Genomic DNA, 23,526 nt, shown 5'->3' on the forward strand with positions numbered 1-23,526 from the left:
AGTTGACATCCAGCAGTTCTGATGAAGCGGCTGGTTGGTCGATCTGTATTGGCTGGTATCGCCCATCAACAACGTTCCATCCATAGTCCTCTGGGCTCATATCGATGCAGGCATCTTGCTATTCCATAACCTAATAGTATACACAAAGGCTGTGATACTAAGAGGAGCCAGAGGTTGGTGGTAGACTTTGGGATTCCATGGCGGCGGTGACTTTTAAAACCTTGTCACAGAACCGCCGGTATAGGAAGCTGTCTATTCCTTTGTCTTCGGCACCACCATACATTGACACCAATGCCTTCTCTCCTGCTGCAATGATCGCCTCCATTGCTGAATGAGATTGACTGAACACTTTGGCCTGATTGTAAAAGACAAGGTCATTCTCGATTATCTTGACTGCCACGCCCTTCCCGAGACCAAACAGACGACAGGTAGTATTACAGCCTGAAATTGCGTGGAAAAAGAGCGGATGATCACAAAGTTTAGGACCGAGCAACTCCCTGGATTGTTTAATGCACCAGACTCTCTTCTACTTGGTGGATTGTTTCAGCTCCGGTGCCATGAACAACATGTGTGCGTCCATTTTGACATGGTGCAGTCGGAGAATCAGCAAGTCTGTGTCCTCCCTGATCAGTACAGTGTCTTTTGTTTGGGCAGAAGCAACTGCTGTTTGAACAATTAACGCAACGCCGTCGTGCGTTGCCTGGTCTATGCTTCAGCCAGTTCCATCCAGCTTGTCGCTTAGATAATGGATGCATCGCTGCTTGTTTGCTTTGGTGTTCAGGAAATCTTCTTTCTTTGATTGAATCATTATGTCACCACGAAGTGTCTTGTCACACCAGCACAAGCACCTGTTCATCTCAGTTGTGTAGCATCTTTAGTTGCGGACTCATCTTTGTACCCATAAAAGACAACGACAGCATCTCCATACGTATATGTGACGTACGCATCGTACATTTGACACACACTGTCAGATGTAGATCAGCTTGGTCATGGCATGCAATGAAGTAGAACACCACCATCTAGTACATACTGGACATTTGCATTGGGTTCTCGTTGCTCTCCCTTCATAAACTCCTGAGCACATCGGCCAGTGTTGCCTTATTTGCCTGCAGGGGGAGTGCAGCTAATTCAAACAGTGCAGGTGGATGAGTGCAGAGCTCATACTTGAATAAGGATAAAACATCTTCTGAACGCTGTCCTATAGTTATTATATAGACAAGTGCAGGCTGCAGAGCATCATCCGCTCGGCCGAGAGGATTATTGGCTGCAATCTGCCATCTCTCCAGGTCCTGTTCACTTCCAGGTCACTGAAGCGGGCCAGAAGGATTGTCACTGACCCCTCCCACCCTGGACACTCCCTGTTCGAGTCCCTCCCCTCTGGAAGGAGGCTGCGGTCCATCAGGACAAAGACCTCCTGCCACACCAAAAGCTTTTTCCCGTCGGCAGTTGGGCTCATAAATGGAGCCCGGGTCCCCCACTGACTGACTCTGTCACCCCCAGGACTACCTCCTCTTCTTCTTCCTCCTTCTTCCCCCTCCTTCCTCTTCCTCCTCCTTCTTCTTCTTCTTCTTCCTCCTCCTTCTCCTTCCCTCCTGGAGGCCTCCTCCACACACACATGCCACTTTAACATGCACTTTAACTTAAACACACGTCACATGTAACATGCTCTTTTTAACTGAAACACACATCACTTGAAACACATACCTAAACACTTTAACATTATTTGTTGTCCGAGCACTTTATCTTTATCTTTATCTTATCTTATACTTAAGTTCACTGTTGCTGTCGCGTTGATTGTTGTTTGTCATGTCTAAATGTTGCACCTTCCGCCAAAAATTTTTCCTCGTTTGTGTAAACATTCCTGGCAATAAAACTGTTTCTGATTCTGATTAACCTCTGAATTATCAACTGTGGATCCACCGTTACAGGTTGTCATTTGACCTCCACTGTTGATCTTGATCCAGGTGTCGTGGCCTGGTCAGCTTTCCTGAAGACATAATCTCCTACAGATACCCCGACCAAGGAGTCTAGAATATCTTCCCCAATTTCTCTTGATCGGTCAACGTTGACTCCTTTTTGGGCCATCATGCCATTGGCGATGTTGACTGCTGGTATGGACATGACCCACAGTAGGTGTTGAGTTTCGGTCATGCTTTTTCCTCGTGTCAGGCCTCCGTGCGTCTTTACGCTCCTCAGGAATGTCTATGTGTACAGATTGTAAAGTCCTCTGAGGCAAATTTGTGATGTTGGGCTATTTAAAATATACTGAATTGAAATCATTGGCAAGAACATCGTTGAGGCCTTTCCTGGGTGTTGACAATGATGCAACATCTGCATCATACCAGCCCATGCTTGTCTTGGAGAATGAAGGAGTCGTGAGCTCTTCCATAAGACATCTAGCTGTGCTGTTGGATCTTCTGCCTCCAACAATACAAGGGGTAGATATGTAAGAGATGGTAGTGCTGGAGTGATCTTGAAGTATCGAATGTTGATGCGACCAACAGCAGCAATGTCTGCAGTGGTCACATTTGCTTTAGGAATATGCTTCTGTTCTTCTTTGGTATTGCGTTGCATCACGCCACTGACCAATTGGTGCTCATATCAGATTTTTTTCCATGACGATTACATCCAATCAACTCGTAACCTATTCTAAATGATTTCTTATGTCCAAAAACTGTATAATAGTATTTTAAATAATTAAAATATCTCTTGTGATAGCGAAGATATGAGACATTATAGATTTATGGCGGCCATCTTGGATATTTGCATATTTAACCTATTTCCGCAACATTAATTTCTTAGGACTTTTAGTATGTTATTCAGGACACTTCATAGAAGACCTCTGTGCAAAAATAAATTCTGTTGCAATTTTTTCCATTTCAAAAGTTAGTTTGCCTGGACTATAACGGTAGTTTCGCGGTACTGCTGTCTCGCGCGCTAACTTTACTAACGGTAGTTTCGCGGTACTGCTGTGTCGAGGGCTAACTTTACTAACGGTAGTTTCGTGGTACTGCTGTGTCGAGGGCTAACGGTAGTTTCGTGTTACTGCTGTGTCGAGGGCTAACGTTAGTTTCGCGGAACTGCTGTCTCGCTGTCTTGCATTTCACCGGCGTATGGTTTAATTGGCCGACTTTTATCGCAGGTATATGCTAAACTGCGACAGGGACTAAAGAGGAAAAAGCGAATGCCTAATTGATACCAAAACGGTAATTATAGACTCCCAACATCTCTGAGACGAAGGTTCTCATGTTAACTTAGCTATACCTTGTAACTTTAGCCACTTGTTGGACTTAATACATGTTTAATAACTCCTTGCCTAGAGAAAGTTGAACAGCTATCTTTTTCCACTCTGTACAGTTTCTGCAAGATATCACCATGCTGCTGAAGGTGACCAGAGGACCAAGAAGTCCATCCCATTACAGCTAGGTTTCACCTCTTCATCACTGCAGGTGAGTAACATATTATGTAAAAAACAAATTATTGCTGGTTTAACAACAAATACACAATGTTTAAGTGGCATTGTTCATAGGATTGTCATAGTCCTAATGGGTTTTTATTATTTTACTTGTACTTGGTGCTGTCCGTCTTATGGCGTGAATAGTCTACTTCTTGCTGCAGGCCTTTTTTTGGTTTATTTTGACATTCTAAATACAGCAAACATTGACAATTATGGAGCTTCTACCTCTTATTGTTACTTTGTTTAAATTCCATATCTGGATTATCTTGGTTGCTTGGCTACACATTCAAGTCTTGCCACAACTGGAAAACAGGTTGTCTGCCATTGCAGCTATACACATCAGTAGATAACTGATGGTGTTTTTAGTTTTCAACTTGCTTCTGAAAGTTATTGTTTTTTGTACAGTAATGGCGACAACACAACATTGTAATACTGCTGTTAAGTCAAAGCATGCAATTTCAGATATGTTATATAGATAATATGGTTGATCAGTTATTATGTGCAGTTAAAACCTGTTTTCTATCTTTATGTTGTCATGCTTTTCATCCTGTAGTCAAAAACAAATTTGGACTCCATGATGCAGCTGAACTTCACATATTTGATGAAACTGACACTGCAGTGGAGGAAGACATTCTTCTTGAACTGATAGAGTCCAATCCAGACCTTTGCCTGATCGTGCGTGACAGCATTTCAGATGAAGGTAGGTTTCATTATTAAATCTGCATTTTGAAGCCTTTTATGTCCCTAACTGTCTGACTACAGTGATAAATTAGATGAACAAAGAAATAATATTTACGTAAAAGACAGATCAGCATCTAATTGCCCAAAAAGTTTGTAAATGTGTGTTTGGTTGTAATTTTTTCACATTTCAATCGGGTAACTGGATTTATTTTAATTTAATTTTGTAATAAAAAAGAAGATTTTTCTCCTTTATATCATTCAACACCATCTTCTCTCACGGATACCATGACGCTTTCTTCAAGTGACAATGACCTCTCCGGTCAAAGACAAAGAGGGATTTTGAGCTCTGAGGTCATGGACAGGTCTACAAAAAAGGTTTCGGATTCAGAGGCTGCAAAAGAGGTACTTGAGAGCAGTAGATGTCAGTTCACATGTTTACTCACAATATCATCAAGAAAATTGTTTAACTGAATTATGATTCTTACCAATTGGACTATAATTAAATTTAGAATGGTGAGTGCCAGATTGAGAAAGTTACTAAACTTAATTTAGTGTAAATTAATAATTAACCCAGGGTTTAGCTGTTGTGTAGCTTTGTATTATGTAACTCTTCTTTCCATACATATTTATTCAATTAGGTTAATTTACATACATGGAACGGTGCCTTGTCTTTTGTAGAGTAGACTATATTGCTTATTTTGGCTTCAGCATGCCCCACATATCCTGAAAAGATGTTTCTACGTTACCTGACCAATTTGTTTGTTTGATTAAGACTGAATTATACACTAACAATTTTTTAAAATCTTATGCGAGTAGATGGTAGAAAATGCCTTGCTCACCAAACCTGGAGGTGAAGATGTCCTTGAAGAGTACAAGTCAAGAAATTCGCTGAAGCACCGCACCCGTAGACAGCTTGTCAACATGTTGGCTAGCCATATGACTGAAATGGATGGGTAAGTGTTTCTTCAAAATATTGTAGAATTTCTTTCCACGTTTTTTAGACGTCAAAGGACTCGTGAGTTGTGCACATCTTTTATTTAAACTCTAGTCCTTAATTTGGTTGGATGTAAGTAGTTATCAGCACACACACCTTTTGCTTAATTAGTTGGAATGCTTCAGCAGTCCAACTATTGTTCTTGTAATCTTTATTTAAACTTTTTATTATTCTATTTCTTCCGTACCTTTTTTGCCCCTCTTCTTCTCCTTTATATATTCAGCTATTTGAACCATTCAAATATTAAAAAATTCAGCTTCTTCAGGAATAGAGGGGAATGACTTTTCATATTTCAAATTTTTCAAATTTTTGTATATTTAAATACTTTTATGTTATTTTGAATTCATCAGTTCCTATGGAGAAAATATTCAACTTTAAAAAGCTTACAGTATCTTTATATTTTGAGCAAATTCAGCTATTTAATTTTTTTAATGTTCAGATAACCTTCAGCTATTACTGTATATTTTCAAATATTTTTTATCTTTTCAAACTTTCAAATTATTAATTTCTTTATGGAATAAATAATGAATGGGATCCAATGGGGGAAATCTTCAAATCCGCTTCAACTTGTTCAACTTTAAAAGCTTACAATATCAGCATACATTCAGCTAAATACACAATTCCACCTTTAAAATGTTGACAAAAGTGTTAGCTATAACTTTATAATTCAGCTTCTTTTCATATCTCGTATAGTTATTTAATTGTAACCATTTTAGTTTTATGTGTTTTTCCGCTCCTCCTGGACTTTACAATGGGTGTGTGTGTGGGACCTTAGAGCTGTGACGTCGTCACAAGAGTGCAGTGCTGCTTCAGAATCTTGCGAAAAAAAGATTTGTATATCGTCACTACGGCCACAATTCTTACTCAATAGGCATTATTTTTTGATAAAGTAGTAGGGAATCTTGTGTTTGTCGTAGACATGTAACTGTGGAATCCAACAGTTTTCCAGATTTTTCTAGAGAAGCCTTAACGAGGGGAGAAGTCCGGCTTTCTCCTCAGTCATCTCCATTGAAAACCTGACGATATTTTAACTTTTTTTAAGGAAACAGGAACATTTTCTGAACTGCGATTAAACTCTCATTTCTAAACCTAAAAAATATTTACGGACATGTAAACGTTCACAAAAGCCTTGAGTATCTCCTAATGTAGACGTCTTTAGGATCAGAGTTATGGTTCTCTGTCTAATCCAAATGTTCTGACAGGCTGCTTCATCAGATTCTGTGCTGTCTATCTCTCACTCACACAGGTGTTTCACGTTAGGCTAATCAGTGGCGGATCTCACACAGTCTTGTTTACCATACATTTTGAACCCCCCCCCCTCACACAGACTAACGTTTGTGCGCGCGTGTGTGGCCGCGTGCGCGCGCGTGTGTCTATATATGGAGAGATATTAGAAGAGAACCAGCATGAGAGTTTCTCAGGTCTCATTTAACCCACAAAAATAACAAACATATCTGCGCGTTCGGCTCAATCTTTCCTCTCTATTGATTCTACCATTTTGGTGATTTGATCATGTTTTTTTTGACAGGGTTTAACAAATGCTTTTGTAGAAAATCCACTCAGGGTTGAGATCCCGTCTATCCCTCACCCTGGGTTCTCCCTCTCTTTTCATTTATTTTTCTCCTGTCTCTCAATTTATTCAGTTATTTTTCTCTCTGGTTCTCATGTCTGACTTTTCCCCCTCTCTCTCATTTCTTGGATTGTGATTCATATCTTTGAATATTTAGAAGATAACGTTTTGCTTATCTTTTCCAGTTATACATTTCCACCCAATATGTTTGTGCTTCAACATTTTCAGCAAGAAGTTTCTCTTTTTGATATGTTCAGATGTTTAAGCTATGTTCAGCCTATTTCAGCTATGTTCAGTTTTTAAAAAAATATGTCAGCTAATTTCAGACATGTTCAGCTATTTCGAGACATTTTCACTTATTCATTTCATATTTCAGCTATTTCCAGACATTTTCAGTTAATCATTTCATATTTCAGCTATGTTCAGCTATTTTCAGTTATTCATTTCATATTTCAGCTATTTTCAAACCTTTTTCAGCAATTTTGTTTTTATTTTTCAGCTTCAAGCTTTCAAATGTTAGCATTCCAACGCATTTTCAGAAGGAAATGCATTTTCTAGTTATTATTATTGTTGGCATCTGTATGATCAACAGCTGAATCAAGACTTCACGCTGCTGTTTGGTGCTGAGACGGCTTCCAAGATGCTCGAGAAGTGGGATACAGCATTCAAGCCCACGGTCATCAAAGAGGCCAAACACCTGACTCCGTCAACTGAGCTGTGCCAACTTCTGACAGCTGCAGAGAACCTTCCAGAAGATGATCATACCGGTAAGCTACATGATATCCTTAATTTATTATCCAAATGGCTGGTGCTATTAACTTTGTGCATTCCAAGTACATATAAATGATTGTTTTGCCTCATTTACTTCTGGTAGACGGGGACAGTGACATGGCTTCTCTGCTGCTGCTTCTCCATCTCTTGCCACCCACAGCTGGACGGAAGAGGATCAAAATCAGTCCCAGTGATGCAGTGGGAAAAATGTTGCATTTTCACAAGGTATGTGTGTCTCATCTGCGTAAATCCCACAAGCCGATTTTTCAGTTATATTAACTCAATAAAAAAGTGATTTAAGATTGCAAAATAACAACTAATCTGAACGTCTCAATGTTGCAAACTTTACAACAGTTCTTCAACAGAAGGACTTTTTGGACACAGGAGCAAATCAACATTCATTTTATCTAACAGACTCAACTATGCAGTGAGCAGTTGAAAGCTTGCTAACTCTTCCTTTTCCTACACTGCTTTAAAGTGATAATTCGAATTCTTATACACGCTTCACTGAGTGTTCCTTTTTCAAAATAAAGTGGGACTTAATTTGGGAGGAAGACACTTCCAGTGAAGCTCACATCTTTGCAACACAAGGCCAGATGACTGCTCAAATTGGAGGATCTATTAAACTCATGGAGCAACAAGTACCACTGCATGGCTAATAACTTGAGCTAAGTTTGTCATGTTATTGTGTTTTCAGTCATGCTGCAGCATCAGTGAACACCTGCTGGGAAGAGAGGCTAAACAACCGTACATCCTTGCTGTTGGCCGAAACAAAAACAGAATGGATGCCTTCTCCATCGTTGTGGATAAACAGCTCATCCCCTGCTGAGCTACGAGCTCGTTGGGTGCTTTTGATGAACTATTTAAATCCCACTCCGTGTTCAACCTGTCTTACGGTGAAACTTTGGTGCCACTCTTCACCTTTGTGCAGACAACAGTCTACAACATCGATATTACAACAGATCAGTCTCCAAGAGTACGTGAGTTCCGGGCGAAGGTCTTGCACGTGGTTTAAAAATGAAGTGTTTCATTTGTGGTGTTGTACATGCGGCCTGCCAGGAGTTGATTTTTGTAAATGTGCATGATGGTGCTTTGAAGATATTTTCTGAATAAAATAAAAAGAATTGTATCAATAATTTATTGAAGTTCACTGTTTTTGGGGTGTAAGCATTTGACTGTATGTAGATATACAATTTTAGTGTTAATAGTACATTTTTACATGGCATTAAACATGACGAGTGTTAGAAATCACTCTTACTGAAAGCAAACAACACAATTTAGTGTTAAAAGTACACTGCAATGTGTCATTAAATAACACCAAGAGTGTTAGAAATCAACAACAATTTAGAGTTAAAAGTACACTTTTTGCGTGTCTTTTAACAACACTATAGGTGTTAAATATTAACACTATTAATGAGTTAAAATATTAACACTATGCAAAGTGTAAATTTAACTCGGAGCTGGGGTGGATTATATAAACACCAGCATAGTGTTGATATTAACACTATGTGAGTTAAATTCACACTTTCGATTTTGCTGTGGGGTAATATGGTACTACAAGCTCTCTAGTGGGGTAACATGGTACTACAAGCTCTCTAGTGGGGTAACATGGTACTACAAGCTCTCTAGTGGGGTAACATGGTACTACAAGCTCTCTAGTGGGGTAATATGGTACTACAAGCTCTCTAGTGGGGTAACATGGTACTACAAGCTCTCTAGTGGGGTAACATGGTACTACAAGCTCTCTAGTGGGGTAATATGGTACTACAAGCTCTCTAGTGGGGTAACATGGTACTACAAGCTCTCTAGTGGGGCAACATGGTACTACAAGCTCTCTAGTGGGGTAACATGGTACTACAAGCTCTCTAGTGGGGTAATATGGTACTACAAGCTCTCTAGTGGGGTAACATGGTACTACAAGCTCTCTAGTGGGGTAATATGGTACTACAAGATCTCTAGTGGGGTAATATGGTACTACAAGCCCTCTAGTGGGGTAATATGGTACTACAAGCTCTCTAGTGGGGTAATATGGTACTACAAGCTCTCTAGTGGGGTAATATGGTACTACAAGCTCTCTAGTGGGGTAACATGGTACTACAAGCTCTCTAGTGGGGTAACATGGTACTACAAGCTCTAGTGGGGTAACATGGTACTACAAGCTCTCTAGTGGGGTAACATGGTACTACAAGCTCTCTAGTGGGGTAATATGGTACTACAAGCTCTCTAGTGGGGTAACATGGTACTACAAGCTCTCTAGTGGGGTAACATGGTACTACAAGCTCTCTAGTGGGGTAACATGGTACTACAAGCTCTCTAGTGGGGTAACATGGTACTACAAGCTCTCTAGTGGGGTAACATGGTACTGCAAGCTCTCTAGTGGGCCATATATCGTACTACAAGCTCTCTAGTGGGGCTATATGGTACTACAAGCCTCTTAAGATATGATAGTGCATCACCAATCATAGAGAGGTCACACGAGTGACCCCTTGTACTTCCCTGTGTGCAGACTAGGAGGTGGACGCTGCAGCCAGCAACACGATGGAGGTGGCGGCGCTGGGCCGGCCTTTCAGCCTCGGGATGCTGTACGACTGCCGCCAGGACTCACTGGTCCCCGGTAAGGATCCACATGTTGTTTAATGCCGTCGGAAAACAACCACTGGTATTCTGTGAACTTTGTAATACCATCTTCTCATCTGAGCCAACTTTGCCTTTAATTTTCACAAAAACTGTCCAGTAAAATCTCAATAAAATAGACATTAACATTTCCAGTGGAAATATAATACAACATTTAAATGTATATATTATATGTATATAATATATGTATGTATAATTTCCTGACTCCTTTTTTGGCAGCCATGACACTGTGGGACTGCAATGACCTGGAAAAGAATACAAGAGAAAGACTCAAACCTAGCAGTGACTTTGGGATAGTTGCATCTGAATCTATTGACGATAAGTCTTCAGCTCTAAATGTTGAAGCCTCTCTGAAGGCCAGTTTCTTAGGTGGACTGGTGGAGGTTGAAGGATCGGCCAAGTACCTGAACGACAGTAAGACTTCCAGGCATCAGGCCAGAGTAACACTGAGCTACAAAACTACCACCAAGTTCCAGCAACTGTCCATGAATCATCTAGGAAGTGTCAATATAAAGCACCCGTATGTCTTTGAGAAAGGAATAGCAACACATGTCGTCACTGCGGTTCTCTACGGGGCACAAGCCTTCTTTGTCTTTGACCGTGAGGTGTCTGAAACAGAAACTCATCAAGACATTCAGGGTACCCTGAGCGTGATGATCAAGAGGATTCCCAGCCTGGCGATAGAGGGGCAAGGCGCCATGAAGATGAAAGACAAGGACAGGGAATACGTAGAGAAATTCTCCTGCAAATTCCATGGAGACTTTTCCCTGGAGAAGAATCCTGTGTCCTTTCAGGATGCAGTAGAAGCCTACCGAAGTCTGCCGAGACTGTTGGGAGCCAACGGAGAGAACGCCGTCCCGGTGAAGGTCTGGCTGTTGCCATTGACCAGTTTGGATTCTACAGCTGCTAGACTCGTACGTCAGATAAGTGTACGATTAGTTCAAGAATCCCAGAGTGTCCTGGAGGACTTCAGCGAGCTGGAAATGAGGTGCAGAGATGCATTGAGAACCACCACTGCACAGCAGTTCCCACAGATTAGCAAAAAGATAAAGACCTTCACAGAGATGTGCTCCGAGTTCAGACTGGACCTCCAACAAACTTTGGCCAAGAGATTTCCATCAATCCGAGGAGGAGGAGAAGATGAGGCTGTGCTCGCAGACATCCTGAAGAAAAGACATTCTTCTCCTTTCAACAGCAACTACCTGAACCAGTGGATGGACTGTAAAGACAAAGAAGTCTATATTTTAAGGTCTTTCACCAAGATGATGAAAAACACCAAGATCCTTTCATCTGAAAATGATCTTCATGAAGAAATTCTCAGTGCACAAAACCTGATGTGTTTTGTCTTCACCTCCCTGGGAGGTGACGAATTGTACCTCTCAACATTATCAAACTACTTGAGACAAACACCAGGCGTCCCTCAACACGCACCCACTCAGGATTTAGAGAGGGAGCAATGGTACGCCTCAAAAGAAGTTGTAGAAGCAATGAGGCGGAAAGCAAAGCTCTTCAGTGATTTCGCAGAGGCCAACACGGAGAACAAGAACATCAAGTTCTTGACCTTGGGATTACCAAATGAGGCCCAGAAAGGCTCAAGCATCTACCTTTATGAAGACGGCTTCTCTGTCAACGAGAACTTTGAGCCTCCTTCAAAGCCTGAAGCAGGAACAGTGAGTGAGATCAACCACAACAGTGTGAGGCTGAAGATTTCTCCACCCAAATGTGGAGTAGAGAACATCACCTCCTACTCGGTTGAGTACCGTGTCAGTGGAGAGGGAGGATGGAAACAGAAGACCGCATCAAGCGAAGAACAAGTCACCGTGAGCGATCTGAGTCCCAACACAGACTACGTGTTCAGATGCAGAGCAGTGACCTCAGCAGGTGTTGGGCCGGCCAATGAGCTCCGAGGTCCCATTAAAACCTTACCTTGCAGCCCTCCTGGACCACCTCAAGTTAAAGCACACCTAGACCCAGGAGGGGTATCAGTCCGCTGGGAGAGACCTGCTGAGCTGGGACGGGACGTCCACATTATGACCTACATCGTGGAGTACGCCCAGACAGTCAACGGGGGGGAAGACGAGGATCTCCAATGGAACCAAACCATGTCCACAGCTGAGGAGGTGTTCCTCTCTGGACTTCCCTCAAGGACACGATATGTTGTCAGGGTCATCTGTGATTGTGGATCAGCCGGCAGAAGCAAAGAAAGCGTCTCTGTTCGTGTCCTCACAACTTCACGTGAATTTGCACGTCTTGCAGAACACCTGAAACATATCAGCAGACGGATGAATTCTAAATCTCCCTCAGTTTACCAATTGCCTCTGACAGAAGAAGATATGGAGATCGATGGATGCCGCAAATATGACTTTGGCAAAGAAACCTCGAGGCCAAATCGCACAATAATGCTTCTCGGAGCCACCGGAGCAGGAAAGACGACCCTCATCAACGGGATGATCAACTACATCGTTGGTGTGGAGTGGAAGGACACGTTCAGATTCCAGATAGTCTGTGAGGATCAAACAAGATCACAAGCTCACAGCCAGACTTCTGAAGTCACTGTGTACAGAGTCCACCACCAGGAGGGGTTCCAGATCCCGTTCACGCTGACGGTCGTGGACACGCCAGGCTTTGGGGGTGTGAAAGGCATCGCAAGAGACCGGGAGATCACAGAGCAAATCCGGAGACTGTTCACCTCCGTGAATGGAGTCGGTGAGATTGATGCGGTGTGTTTTGTGACTCAGGCCTCTCTTGCACGACTATCCGCAACACAGCGGTTTGTGTTTGATTCGGTGCTCTCCATCTTTGGCAAAGATGTGGAAGAGAACATTGAGATGCTGGTGACTTTTGCAGATGGAAAGCAGCCACCGGTTCTGGAAGCAGTTAACGCCTCTGAGATCCAATGTCCCAAAAACGACTTTGGGCTCCCGGTTCATTTCAAGTTCAACAACTCTGCATGGTTTGCACACAAGAGGGGCAGCGGCAGGGGCAGCGGCAGGGACGGGGGCAGCGGCGGAGGCGGTGGCAGGGGCGGCGGTGGCAGCGGCGGGGGCGGCAGGGGCAGGGGCAGCGGCAGGGATGGGGGCAGCGACGGGGGCGGCGGCAGCAGGGGCAGTGGCGGGGGCAGTGCCAGGGGCGGCAGGGGCAGCGGGGGTGGGGCGGTGGCGGCAGCGGCGGGGCAGGGATGGGGGCAGCAGCGGCAGGGGCAGCAGCAGGGGCAGGGGCAGCGGCGGGGGGGGCGGTGGCGGCGCGGCGGGGTAGCGGCGGTGGCGGCGGCAGGGGCAGTGGCGGCGGTGGCGGCGGCGGCGGTGGCGGGAGCGGCGGCGGTGGCGGCAGCGGACGCGCCGGTGGCGGTGGGGGCGGGGATGAGGATTCTGACGACGATGACGAGTTTAACGAAATGTTTTGGAACATGGAGGCCAAAAGCATGAGCAGGTTCTTCACTGCTTTGGATAAAATGACAACCAGTTTCATTTCAATTCAATTCAATTCAGTTTATTTTGTATAGCCCAAAATCACAAAATACCACCTCCCCCTCAGAGGGCTTTACAATCTGTACACAAATTTGTCCAGAATGGTTTTGAGATTATTGCCGTTAAAAATATTTAAAGGATTTTAAAAATATGAAACTATGTGCTTTGGGTCGAACATCAAAGAAACGCCATTCGCCATAAAAATGTACGTTGATGTAACTCGCCCATACATTATGTAATCTGCTGCATATTTCTCATATGTCATGACATACTGACCCTGAAGACATCCATATGATAATTTTAAATCATATTCATAGCGCCACCTAGTGGCAACAGGAAGTTACATGTTTTCTACTTTTCTACCCTTCTCCTCACACATTATTCAGATCCCTCTCAAAATATGCCAGAATAGATGCAAGACCGTGATGATGCTTCCCTGTGAAGGTCGTAATGACACGTTGAAGTGTGGCGAGTCGTAGCATCAGCAAACTTTGATTATTCGCCATGAAGAAATAAACAACGTAAAATGCTCGAAACGTGACTAAACTTGGCACACACCTTTAAAGTCAAAGATGTAGTTACCTGATATGATTTGAATGCTTCAGAATGGCAATATGGCTCGACAGCGCCCCCTACATGTATTAAATTAGACAGCCCCAGCGCTACGTTTGACCTACATATATGAAACTGTGTAAAGCATGTAAACTGATAATAAAGTCTCCTGGGACCATGCTCTACACTGTACTGGAAGTCGGCCATTTTGATTTTCTGTGTGATTTTTCCGTTCATTTCCTCATCCCTCCTCGGTACATCATCAGATCCACTTTATATCTGGTCAGTACAGCCTGAACACCGAAGTGAGTCAGACTTAGCAAAACCTTGTTGTTTCGTGAAAGGCTGTTGCCGTAGCAACGCACTTCACGCCATGAAGACAGCAGTGGCGGCTGGTGAATTTTGGGGGGGGGGGGCGCAGTTTAAATAGCACTCAACAATGAGAAGAAAAGAGGTTTTGAGTAGAATATTATAAAAAACAAAGCTTTATTTCAAGAACACAGCGTGCTCAACACGGTCCAACAACAACTATCAACACACTGTGACTTTAGCATGAGAGGCTCAGAGCAGCTTTAAGGAACATTGGGCTGGGTTTCAGAGGTTTACAGAATAAAAGAGGTTCACCTCACATGGAAGAGGTTCAGAATAGAGTCAGAGATCACATGTTACATTGGGTGACAGAGCAGACCCACTACTGTAAAGACAAGTAGCTCCTCTCTTTAAAGTGGTCAAACTTCTCCATAACTCTCTGGTTAAAGTCATCATGTCTGTGACCAGCCTCCATTATTCTGGAGGGAATGTGTCTGTTTTTCAGAACTCCTTCGTTGTGTTTCGATGCCAGTTCGGTCTCCTTCTGCTGCTCTGCTCTGCAAACAGGGTTAGCTTCATGCTGTTAGCTAGTTAGCTTCATGCTGTTAGCTCGTTAGCTTCATGCTGTTAGCGAGTTAGCTTCATGGTGTTAGCGAGTTAGCTTCATGCTGTTAGTGAGTTAGCTTCATGCTGTTAGCTAGTTAGCTCCATGCTCTTAGCGAGTTAGCTTCATGCTGTTAGCTAGTTAGCTTCATTGTGTTAGCGAGTTAGCTTCATGCTGTTAGCGAGTTAGCTTCATGCTGTTAGCTAGTTAGCTCCATGCTCTTAGCGAGTTAGCTTCATGCTGTTAGCTAGTTAGCTTCATGCTGTTAGCGAGTTATCTTCATGCTGTTAGCTAGTTAGCTTCATGCTGTTAGTGAGTTAGCTTCATGCTGTTAGCTAGTTAGCTTCATGCTGTTAGCTAGTTAGCTTCATGCTGTTAGCTAGTTAGCTTCATGCTGTTAGCGAGTTAGCTTCATGCTGTTAGTGAGTTAGCTTCATGCTGTTAGCGAGTTATCTTCATGCTGTTAGCTAGTTAGCTTCATGCTGTTAGTGAGTTAGCTTCATGCTGTTAGCTAGTTAGCTTCATGCTGTTAGCTAGTTAGCTTCATGCTGTTAGCGAGTTAGCTTCATGCTGTTAGCTAGTTAGCTTCATGCTGTTAGCGAGTTAGCTTCATGCTTTTAGCGAGTTAGCTCCATGCTCTTAGCTAGATAACTGCGGCAAGATTCGTGCTTTACACTTGTCTGCAGCTCTTTAGACTCCTCCCCCCATTGTAGTCCAGAGAGTTTCAGTCCCAGGACTTTGGAACAACAGACAGGGGAAATTAAACAGCATTACTCACTGAGCTCCAGCTAACAGCTCCGTTAGCTACCTGCTCCCGTAGCTCCGTGGAGCTCTCTGGCTGAGGGAACGATACCGGTCTCTGATCTGCCGAATAGTCCAGTCACGTGAAATAATAAAACAATGTCATTGGCCAATGAGCGCACATGTTTGTGCCCCAAGATTCACGTTTCATCCGCCAATGAGAAGCCGTCCTTGCCGAAACGACTGAAATGTTTGCTCGCTGCCGCACGTACACGTTTGGCCGGTGTCCCGAAAATGGGGCGGGGCTTCTCGCCGTGATAATGAGTGGCGATATATAATATTTTTTCACATTAACTTAAGTGGTTGTTGACAGGCTGACGGTCTCCCACACACATTTAGCGCGTCAACACGGTATATTTACTATTTAAATGATTTGGTATATAATGTTTTTTGACAGGATGTATTATATTTTTTTCTTCTTCTTTTTTCTTCTTCTCGATGGCGCCCCCTACAAAATGTCAACGAACCTTCGTCGAATTTGGACAAAACAGCCCTCGCAGTAGGTTTGACATAGAAACTAGGGCTGTGAAACGATTAACATTTTTAATCGGGTTAATCACAGGTTTCTGTGGATTAATCATGATTAATCACATATTACCGATATTCTCGGTATATTTTGTGAGAACATAGAGATTTATGACAAAAGACGGATATATACATTTATACATTCTTCTATACAATGGTGCTGCAACTCAGCAGTTATTTAGCAGTTTTCTTCCATATGGAACATTAATACATCTTCATCCTAAACAGAATGTTTAACCCTCCTGTTACCTTTCGGGTCAATTTGACCCCATTCAATGTTTAATGTTGGTGTTCTTTGGGGTCAATTTGACCCCAGGCTGTTTTTCACTGTGTCAAACATATAAGAAATATCAACTTTTTTATTTATTTAAAGGGCTATTTAGGTAGTCAACAAGCAAACATAAAGTACCTCACACTTAAACTTGGGAAGCAATATTAATTCTAATAATTTTCTGGAGGTTTTAATTGCTGGGTCAAATTGGGTGGGGGGGGGGGGGGAGGGTGCTAGTGAGTCTTTCTAGTGAGAGTGAGCTCACCTGTGTGCGCGGATGTGTCGCGCGTATCACGGCAGAGCGATGCGCGTTATGGGAGCGGCGGCGCTGGGCTTAGCCCAGAAGAGTGAAGCAGCGAAATGTTTAGACATAGAAACACTCTCAGACAGCAGCTTGCTGTTACGTGCGCCTGCTGCCAGTCTGACTGCTGTTTTGGGTGAATGACGTCACGTGCGACCTGGAAGTGTTAACCACTTGTGTGCCAAATCTTTTTTTTAAATTTTTTTTATTAACATTCGGGGCTAATTAAAAAACATCCGGATGTTTTTTAGCCTAGGGACGCCACTGGTCAGGGGGCGGGCCAATCTCTTTAATGTCATGCGATCTACCGACACTACGCCGCGATCGACTGGCAGGTCGCGATCGACGTGTTGAGACCCTGATCTACAGGAAGTAAAAGTCGTAACAAGGTTTCCGGAGGTGAACCTGCGGAAGGATCATTACCGATGAACAGACCGTCTGCATGAGAGCGGACAGAGTTCAGATTGAAGTGGTGGATTGGAAGCTCATTTTGCAAGTGACTTTTTTTTCGTCCCGATGTGCGCGCACACGCCGGCATCCGAGCTCTGCGGCGCGCGAGACGGAGATCGGAGTCGTGTTAACGCGACACTAGAGACAGAATGACATGCTGCTGGAGAGACGACCAACAACAGACGGATTGGAAGCTCATTCTGCGCATGCGTTAAATGCGGGTTTTTTAAAAAACTAGTTAAACCTGTAATTTAATTAACTGAGTTAACGCGTTATTTTTCACAGCACTAATAGAAACACAATAGTTGGGAGGATTATGTAAAACATGTTAACTTAAAAATAAGTCTTGGGACCACGCTCTAAACTAAACTACACCAACAGTCAAGCACTTTGAGTCGTGTGATCTCTCCTTTAAAGAAAGGTTCTTTAAGAACTGGTTTAAAGGTTCTTTAGAGAACTGATTTAAAAGGTTCTTTAAGAACTGGTTTAAAGGTTCTTTAAGAACTGGTTTCAAGGGTTCTTTAAGAACTGGTTTGAAAGGTTCTTTAGAGAACTGGTTTAAAGGTTCTTTAAGAACTGGTTTGAAAGGTTCTTTAAGAACTGGTTTGAAAGGTTATTTAGAGAACTGGTTTAAAGGTTATTTAAGAACTGGTTTAAAAGGTTCTGAACTGGTTTGAAAGGTTCTTTAGAGAACTGGTTTAAATGTTCTTTAAGAACTGGTTTAAAGGTTCTTTAGAGAACTGGTTTAAAGTTTCTTTAATAACTTGTTTGAAAGGTTCTTTAGAGAACTGGTTTAAAGGTTCTTTAAGAACTGGTTTGAAAGGTTCTTTAGAGAACTGGTTTAAAGGTTCTTTAGAGAACTGGTTTAAAGGGTTCTTTAAGAACTGGTTTAAATGTTCTTTATGAACTGGTTTAAAGGTTCTTTAGAGAACTGGTTATAAAGGGTTCTTTAAGAACTGGTTTAAAAGTTTCTGAACTGGTTTGAAAGGTTCTTTAGAGAACTAGTTTAAAGGTTCTTTAAGAACTGGTTTAAAAGGTTCTGAACTGGTTTGAAAGGTTCTTTAGAGAACTAGTTTAAAGATTCTTTAAGAACTGGTTTGAAAGGTTCTGAACTGGTTTAAAAGGTTCTGAACTGGTTTAAAAGGTTCTTTAAAGAACTGCTTTAAAGGTTCTTTAGAGAACTGGTTTCAAAAGTTCTGAACTGGTTTGAAAGGTTCTTTAGAGAACTGGTTTCAAAGGTTCTGAACAGGTAAATATTAACGGATATTCATATAATTAAACAATGTTCTTTATAATTAAACATAACTTTTGGTTTTTCAACATATTGCTTTTAATTACAATAAATATTCATACAAAGTATCAACTTCAATTCGAGGTAACAAAATAAACAGAATACAATATTAAGAAAATAAAAACCTGTGACACAGTAAAGTTATGGGAACACATTCCTCAACAAACCTTAAATGTAAAGATGTTTTAATTTATTCAGATTATTTTCTTGACGTTTGTCTTCCTGTCATCTTGTGGGACAACGTGATTATTATTCACAGTTTTTAACAAATAAAATGATCTTCCATCACCCAAATATCAGAGGAGCAACGCAATGCAGCTCCCACAATGCATCAGGCTTTTTAATATCACGCCACAAACAGGACGGATTCAATCATTACTAAAAATATACATTACAACATGAACTCAAAGAGGTAAACGACAATATGTTGTTCCTGTAATTCATGAAATACATCTTTAAACTGAGTGACCATCATCATACATATATACAGTATATATATATATACTGTATATATATACTGTATATATATATATATACAGTATATATAATACATCTTTAAACTGTATGTTATATATATATAAATATATATATGTTATGTATATAAATATATATACATACATACTGTATATATTATATATAATTCATGTAATTCATCTTTAAACTGAGTGACCGTCATCATACATATATACAGTATATATATATATATATACATATATATACAAGAACCACAGGACTACCAGGACTCCCAGACCCCCGAAGACCCCCAGGATTTACGGGCTCACGTGTTAGGGGGCGGGGCTTACGTGGATGGGCTCATAAAGCTCCGCCTGCTCAGGGCTCACCTGGATTTGAATGTCCCAATCAGGATCCTAGAACACAAATTAAAAGATTGATCACAGATTTATACATTTATATAAATATATATTTATTTATTCAATATATATTTATATATATTTATTTAAATATATATATGTATTTATTTTTATATATACAGTATATACTGTATATATATATTTATATATATATATATATATGTATATATATATATGAATTTGATTCTGACAACAGATACTGATTGGCGTATTGATTGTGGGCGGGGCTTACCAGTGAGTGGGGCAGCGGCTCCTTGTGGAGGTATGATTGACAGGTGCGTGGGCGGCAGTGAACCACGGACCAGAACACGGAGAACAGGAAACACGCCATGACCACCACGGTCACGCTCACCGCGGTCGGGCGCTTCCAGGTGGCGTCCGGACCTACGGCCAATCAATCATCAATCAGTCAATGATCAATCAATCAATCATCAATCAATAATCATCTTCATCTCACCAACTGGATCCTTCTGATTGGTCAATGTGTTCGAACAAACAGAAAAAACTTAGTTTTTTAAAATTAACTCATTTATGGCAAATATTTCATATACAAATAAATACAAAAATAAATATAAATATTAAAAATAAATATAAATATAAATATAAAAATAAATATAAATATATGATAAAACACATTTTAATTGGTCAGTGAAGTAAAAACATCGGTTGTGAGGATAACAATTAATATTGAATCTAATAATAATATTAATGATGATAATAATGAAGCATCGACATGTTTGTTGTTTCCTAAAATTGGCATAATTTCATAAAGCAGGATATTTGTGGAACATTTAGGAAAATATTTTCTGTGAGGACAAAAAATTTAGAAGTTATTAAATGTTGTAAAGGAGAGGACTTTTATTGATATTGTGAATATTTGACAAAGAATATGAAAGTTTAGTTTTTGGGGTTTGAGATCAGTTTAGTAAAGTTAAGATATTTTGAGAAAATTTTGATTTGCTTTAAAATATCTACGGAATGTTCTGAAAGTAAGGTTACGGAACACGAGGACATTTATTATATTAAGTAAAAACATGTATTGTGAGAATATTTTGAAAATATTATGACGTTAATTTTTCAACGTGAGGAACATTTTGGAGAGAAAGTCGAGATTTAGTTTAACAGTTAAGACATTTTGGATAATTAAAAACACGAAGACATTCCTTGAGAAGCCAAAGTGACGTTAGCTAAGCTACGCTAACTAGTCACCGCTTCAATGTGTTCAGACTTTAAAGAAACATAAGACATTTACAACATCAGGACTTTGTGCTTTGAGGAAAAGAAAGTTTTTTTAAAAGTTAAGACATTTTAGTAAAAATAAGAATACATTCTTTCATGTGGACTCGTACCTGAGCGGCGAGGTCATCCTGAACGGACATTTTGGCTTGTGAGAATATGTTTTTATGAAAAATGAGGAACATTTGATGGAAACTGGGTCATAAAGAATGTTGAAGTGGGGACATTTTAGAAAGCTCATGAAGTGGGGTGGGAGGAACAGGAAGTCAGGAGCAGGAAGTCAGGAGCACGTACGTCCTGCGATGGTGACGCACTCGGCGCCGGTGCTGCCGCTGTGGATCCGAGCGTCCAGGACGGTCTGAGCCCGGACGCAGTAAACGACTCCCTCCTGCAGGGCGGCGACGTGCAGCACGGCCTGCTCCGCCGGCATCGTGTACACGACCGCCTGAAGCAGACACACCACACGGAAACTTGATGTAAGACCACGGGGGAGAAGAACGTCTTTGAAGAAGAGTTTGACAAAGAAATGGTTTTGAAAAACAGAAAAACACGAAAGAAACACGAGGAGACGAAGAGGGAAGAAAAACAAGAAACGATCGAGAAGGAAACGGGCGTGATAAAACAAAGATGGACGTCGAGAAGGAAAAGGAAAGCAGAGAAAGGGAACAGGTGAAGGAAGCTCGTGACCTGCAGCTCGTCGCCGCTCTTCCACACCGTCACTCTGACCACGGCGGTGAGAGGGAGCTTGGCGAAGGTCACCTGAAGGGCGTCGCCCACTGCCGCCACCGACATCTCCGGCGCCGTCAGGACAGCTGGTGGTCAGGAGAGAGAATGCAGCTTTAACACATGAAGCATAGACTTCTATACAACCAGAGGAGTCGCCCCCTGGTGGTCAGGAGAGAGAACGCAGCTCTAACACATGAAGCATAGACTTCTATACAACCAGAGTCGCCCCCTGGTGGTCAGGAGAGAGAATGCAGCTTTAACACATGAAGCATAGACTTCTATACAACCAGAGGAGTCGCCCCCTGGTGGTCAGGAGAGAGAATGCAGCTCTAACACATGAAGCATAGACTTCTATACAACCAGAGTCGCCCCCTGGTGGTCAGGAGAGAGAATGCAGCTTTAACACATGAAGCATAGACTTCTATACAACCAGAGGAGTCGCCCCCTGGTGGTCAGGAGAGAGAACGCAGCTTTAACACATGAAGCATAGACTTCTATACAACCAGAGGAGTCGCCCCCTGGTGGTCAGGAGAGAGAATACAGCTTTAACACATGAAGCATAGACTTCTATACAACCAGAGGAGCCCCCTGGTGGTCAGGAGAGAGAACGCAGCTTTAACACATGAAGCATAGACTTCTATACAACCAGAGGAGTCGCCGCCTGGTGGTCAGGAGAGAGAATGCAGCTTTAACACATGAAGCATAGACTTCTATACAACCAGAGGAGGCGCCCCCTGGTGGTCAGGAGAGAGAATGCAGCTCTAACACATGAAGCATATACTTCTATACAACCAGAGGAGCCGCCCCCTGGTGGCCAGGAGAGAGAATGCAGCTCTAACACATGAAGCATAGACTTCTATACAACCAGAGGAGCCCCCTGGTGGCCAGGAGAGAGAATGCAGCTCTAACACATGAAGCATAGACTTCTATACAACCAGAGGAGCTGCCCCCTGGTGGTCAGGAGAGAGAATGCAGCTCTAACACATGAAGCATATACTTCTATACAACCAGAGGAGCCCCCTGGTGGCCAGGAGAGAGAATGCAGCTTACTGTCTCTGCGGTTGAACGGGGCCCTCAGGTCGCTCCAGGCCGACAGCTCTGAGCCGCATTGCGCTCTGACGCGGAGGTTGTAGTCGGAGTCGGAGCCCAGGTCAAAGGTCAGGTCACAGCGAGTGTGAGGACTCAGCTGGCACTCAGGAGCGTTCAGCCACTTCAGGTGCATCAGCTCGAACTCCCTGAAGGACAAAAGAGACACACGGAGGGATGCTCACCGACATGTCACACACACACACACACACACTTCCAGCTGCTCTGTGGGGAGTGGTTGGATGGAATGTTCCGGGGTTAATGTAAGCGTGTAAACGGGTTCAGACACACCTGCTGGTTGCCGTCGTGAGGACAGGTGTGTCTTTGTGTTAGGAGGACAAATATGTTATAGAAACGATTAGTCATGCGTCATCTTCATGGTTCACTCACTGCTGTCAGTGTTCTGTGTTGTTGCTGATATTATATTATGACAAAGACAACGCATTGAAAACAAACTGTTCTAAATGTCTCAATGGTTTGTTTTATTAAATCAAATCAAACTATCAAACTAAATCAAACGTTTTAATCGTGGAATCTTAGTCTTAAAAAAATAATTTAAACCAGCCATAATATTTCGATTATAATGTTTTAGAATTCTTTTGTAATATTTTATATATTTATAATATTTGTAAATATATTTCCAAGGCATATTTATATTTTTAAGATTCAAATTTGATGTAGTTAATTATGCTTATTGATAATGTTTTCTCATTTCTTCATTTATGTTCTCTGGTCAACTTGTTGGTCCGTCTCTCAACACTGTCCGACTTCCGGTCTGTCTCTCAGCTTCCATTGGTTCCTCCCGGAGCCCGGACACTTCCAGTATATAAGTAAATCTATATATAAATATATATATACTTATATATATAGTTCCATACTAACAACCCGCTGCTCGTTGTAGTTTTTAATCCACTTAGCGTGAGTTGAA

At 42.0% G+C, this 23,526-nt stretch overlaps 3 protein-coding genes across 6 annotated transcripts in view; 2 read left to right on the forward strand and 1 right to left on the reverse strand.

The window, feature by feature from the left end:
- The first annotated feature begins 2,911 nt into the window (after window positions 1-2,911).
- On the forward strand, window positions 2,912-12,075 carry LOC130190882 (verrucotoxin subunit beta-like). The gene is made up of 5 exons (XM_056410471.1): window positions 2,912-3,206; window positions 3,358-3,449; window positions 9,980-10,087; window positions 10,327-11,988; window positions 12,041-12,075. The coding sequence occupies exons 3-5, from the start codon at window positions 10,012-10,014 to the stop codon at window positions 12,073-12,075; spliced, it is 1,773 nt and encodes a 590-aa protein (XP_056266446.1). The 5' UTR covers window positions 2,912-3,206; window positions 3,358-3,449; window positions 9,980-10,011.
- Window positions 12,076-12,156: 81 nt separating this feature from the next.
- LOC130190883 (uncharacterized) lies at window positions 12,157-14,446 on the forward strand. The gene is made up of 2 exons (XM_056410472.1): window positions 12,157-13,409; window positions 14,393-14,446. The coding sequence occupies exons 1-2, from the start codon at window positions 12,210-12,212 to the stop codon at window positions 14,444-14,446; spliced, it is 1,254 nt and encodes a 417-aa protein (XP_056266447.1). The 5' UTR covers window positions 12,157-12,209.
- A 4,791-nt stretch (window positions 14,447-19,237) lies between these two features.
- Window positions 19,238-23,526, reverse strand: part of crfb16 (cytokine receptor family member B16) — a 7,655-nt gene continuing 3,366 nt past the window's right edge. For 3 of the 4 annotated variants that reach the window (XM_056410582.1, XM_056410581.1, XM_056410580.1), the window contains 5 exons: window positions 22,563-22,747; window positions 21,474-21,598; window positions 21,081-21,231; window positions 19,783-19,934; window positions 19,238-19,547 (listed from right to left, as the gene is read on the reverse strand). In XM_056410582.1, the coding sequence (XP_056266557.1) occupies window positions 19,464-19,547; window positions 19,783-19,934; window positions 21,081-21,231; window positions 21,474-21,598; window positions 22,563-22,747 (697 nt within the window). In that variant the 3' untranslated portion in view covers window positions 19,238-19,463. Of the gene's footprint in view, window positions 19,548-19,782; window positions 19,935-21,080; window positions 21,232-21,473; window positions 21,599-22,562; window positions 22,748-22,889; window positions 22,921-23,526 lie in introns of all 4 variants that reach the window. The other variant, XM_056410583.1, reaches the window with a different exon arrangement.

This window comes from Pseudoliparis swirei, unplaced genomic scaffold (assembly GCF_029220125.1).
Source record: "Pseudoliparis swirei isolate HS2019 ecotype Mariana Trench unplaced genomic scaffold, NWPU_hadal_v1 hadal_25, whole genome shotgun sequence".
Lineage (NCBI taxonomy): Eukaryota > Metazoa > Chordata > Actinopteri > Perciformes > Liparidae > Pseudoliparis > Pseudoliparis swirei.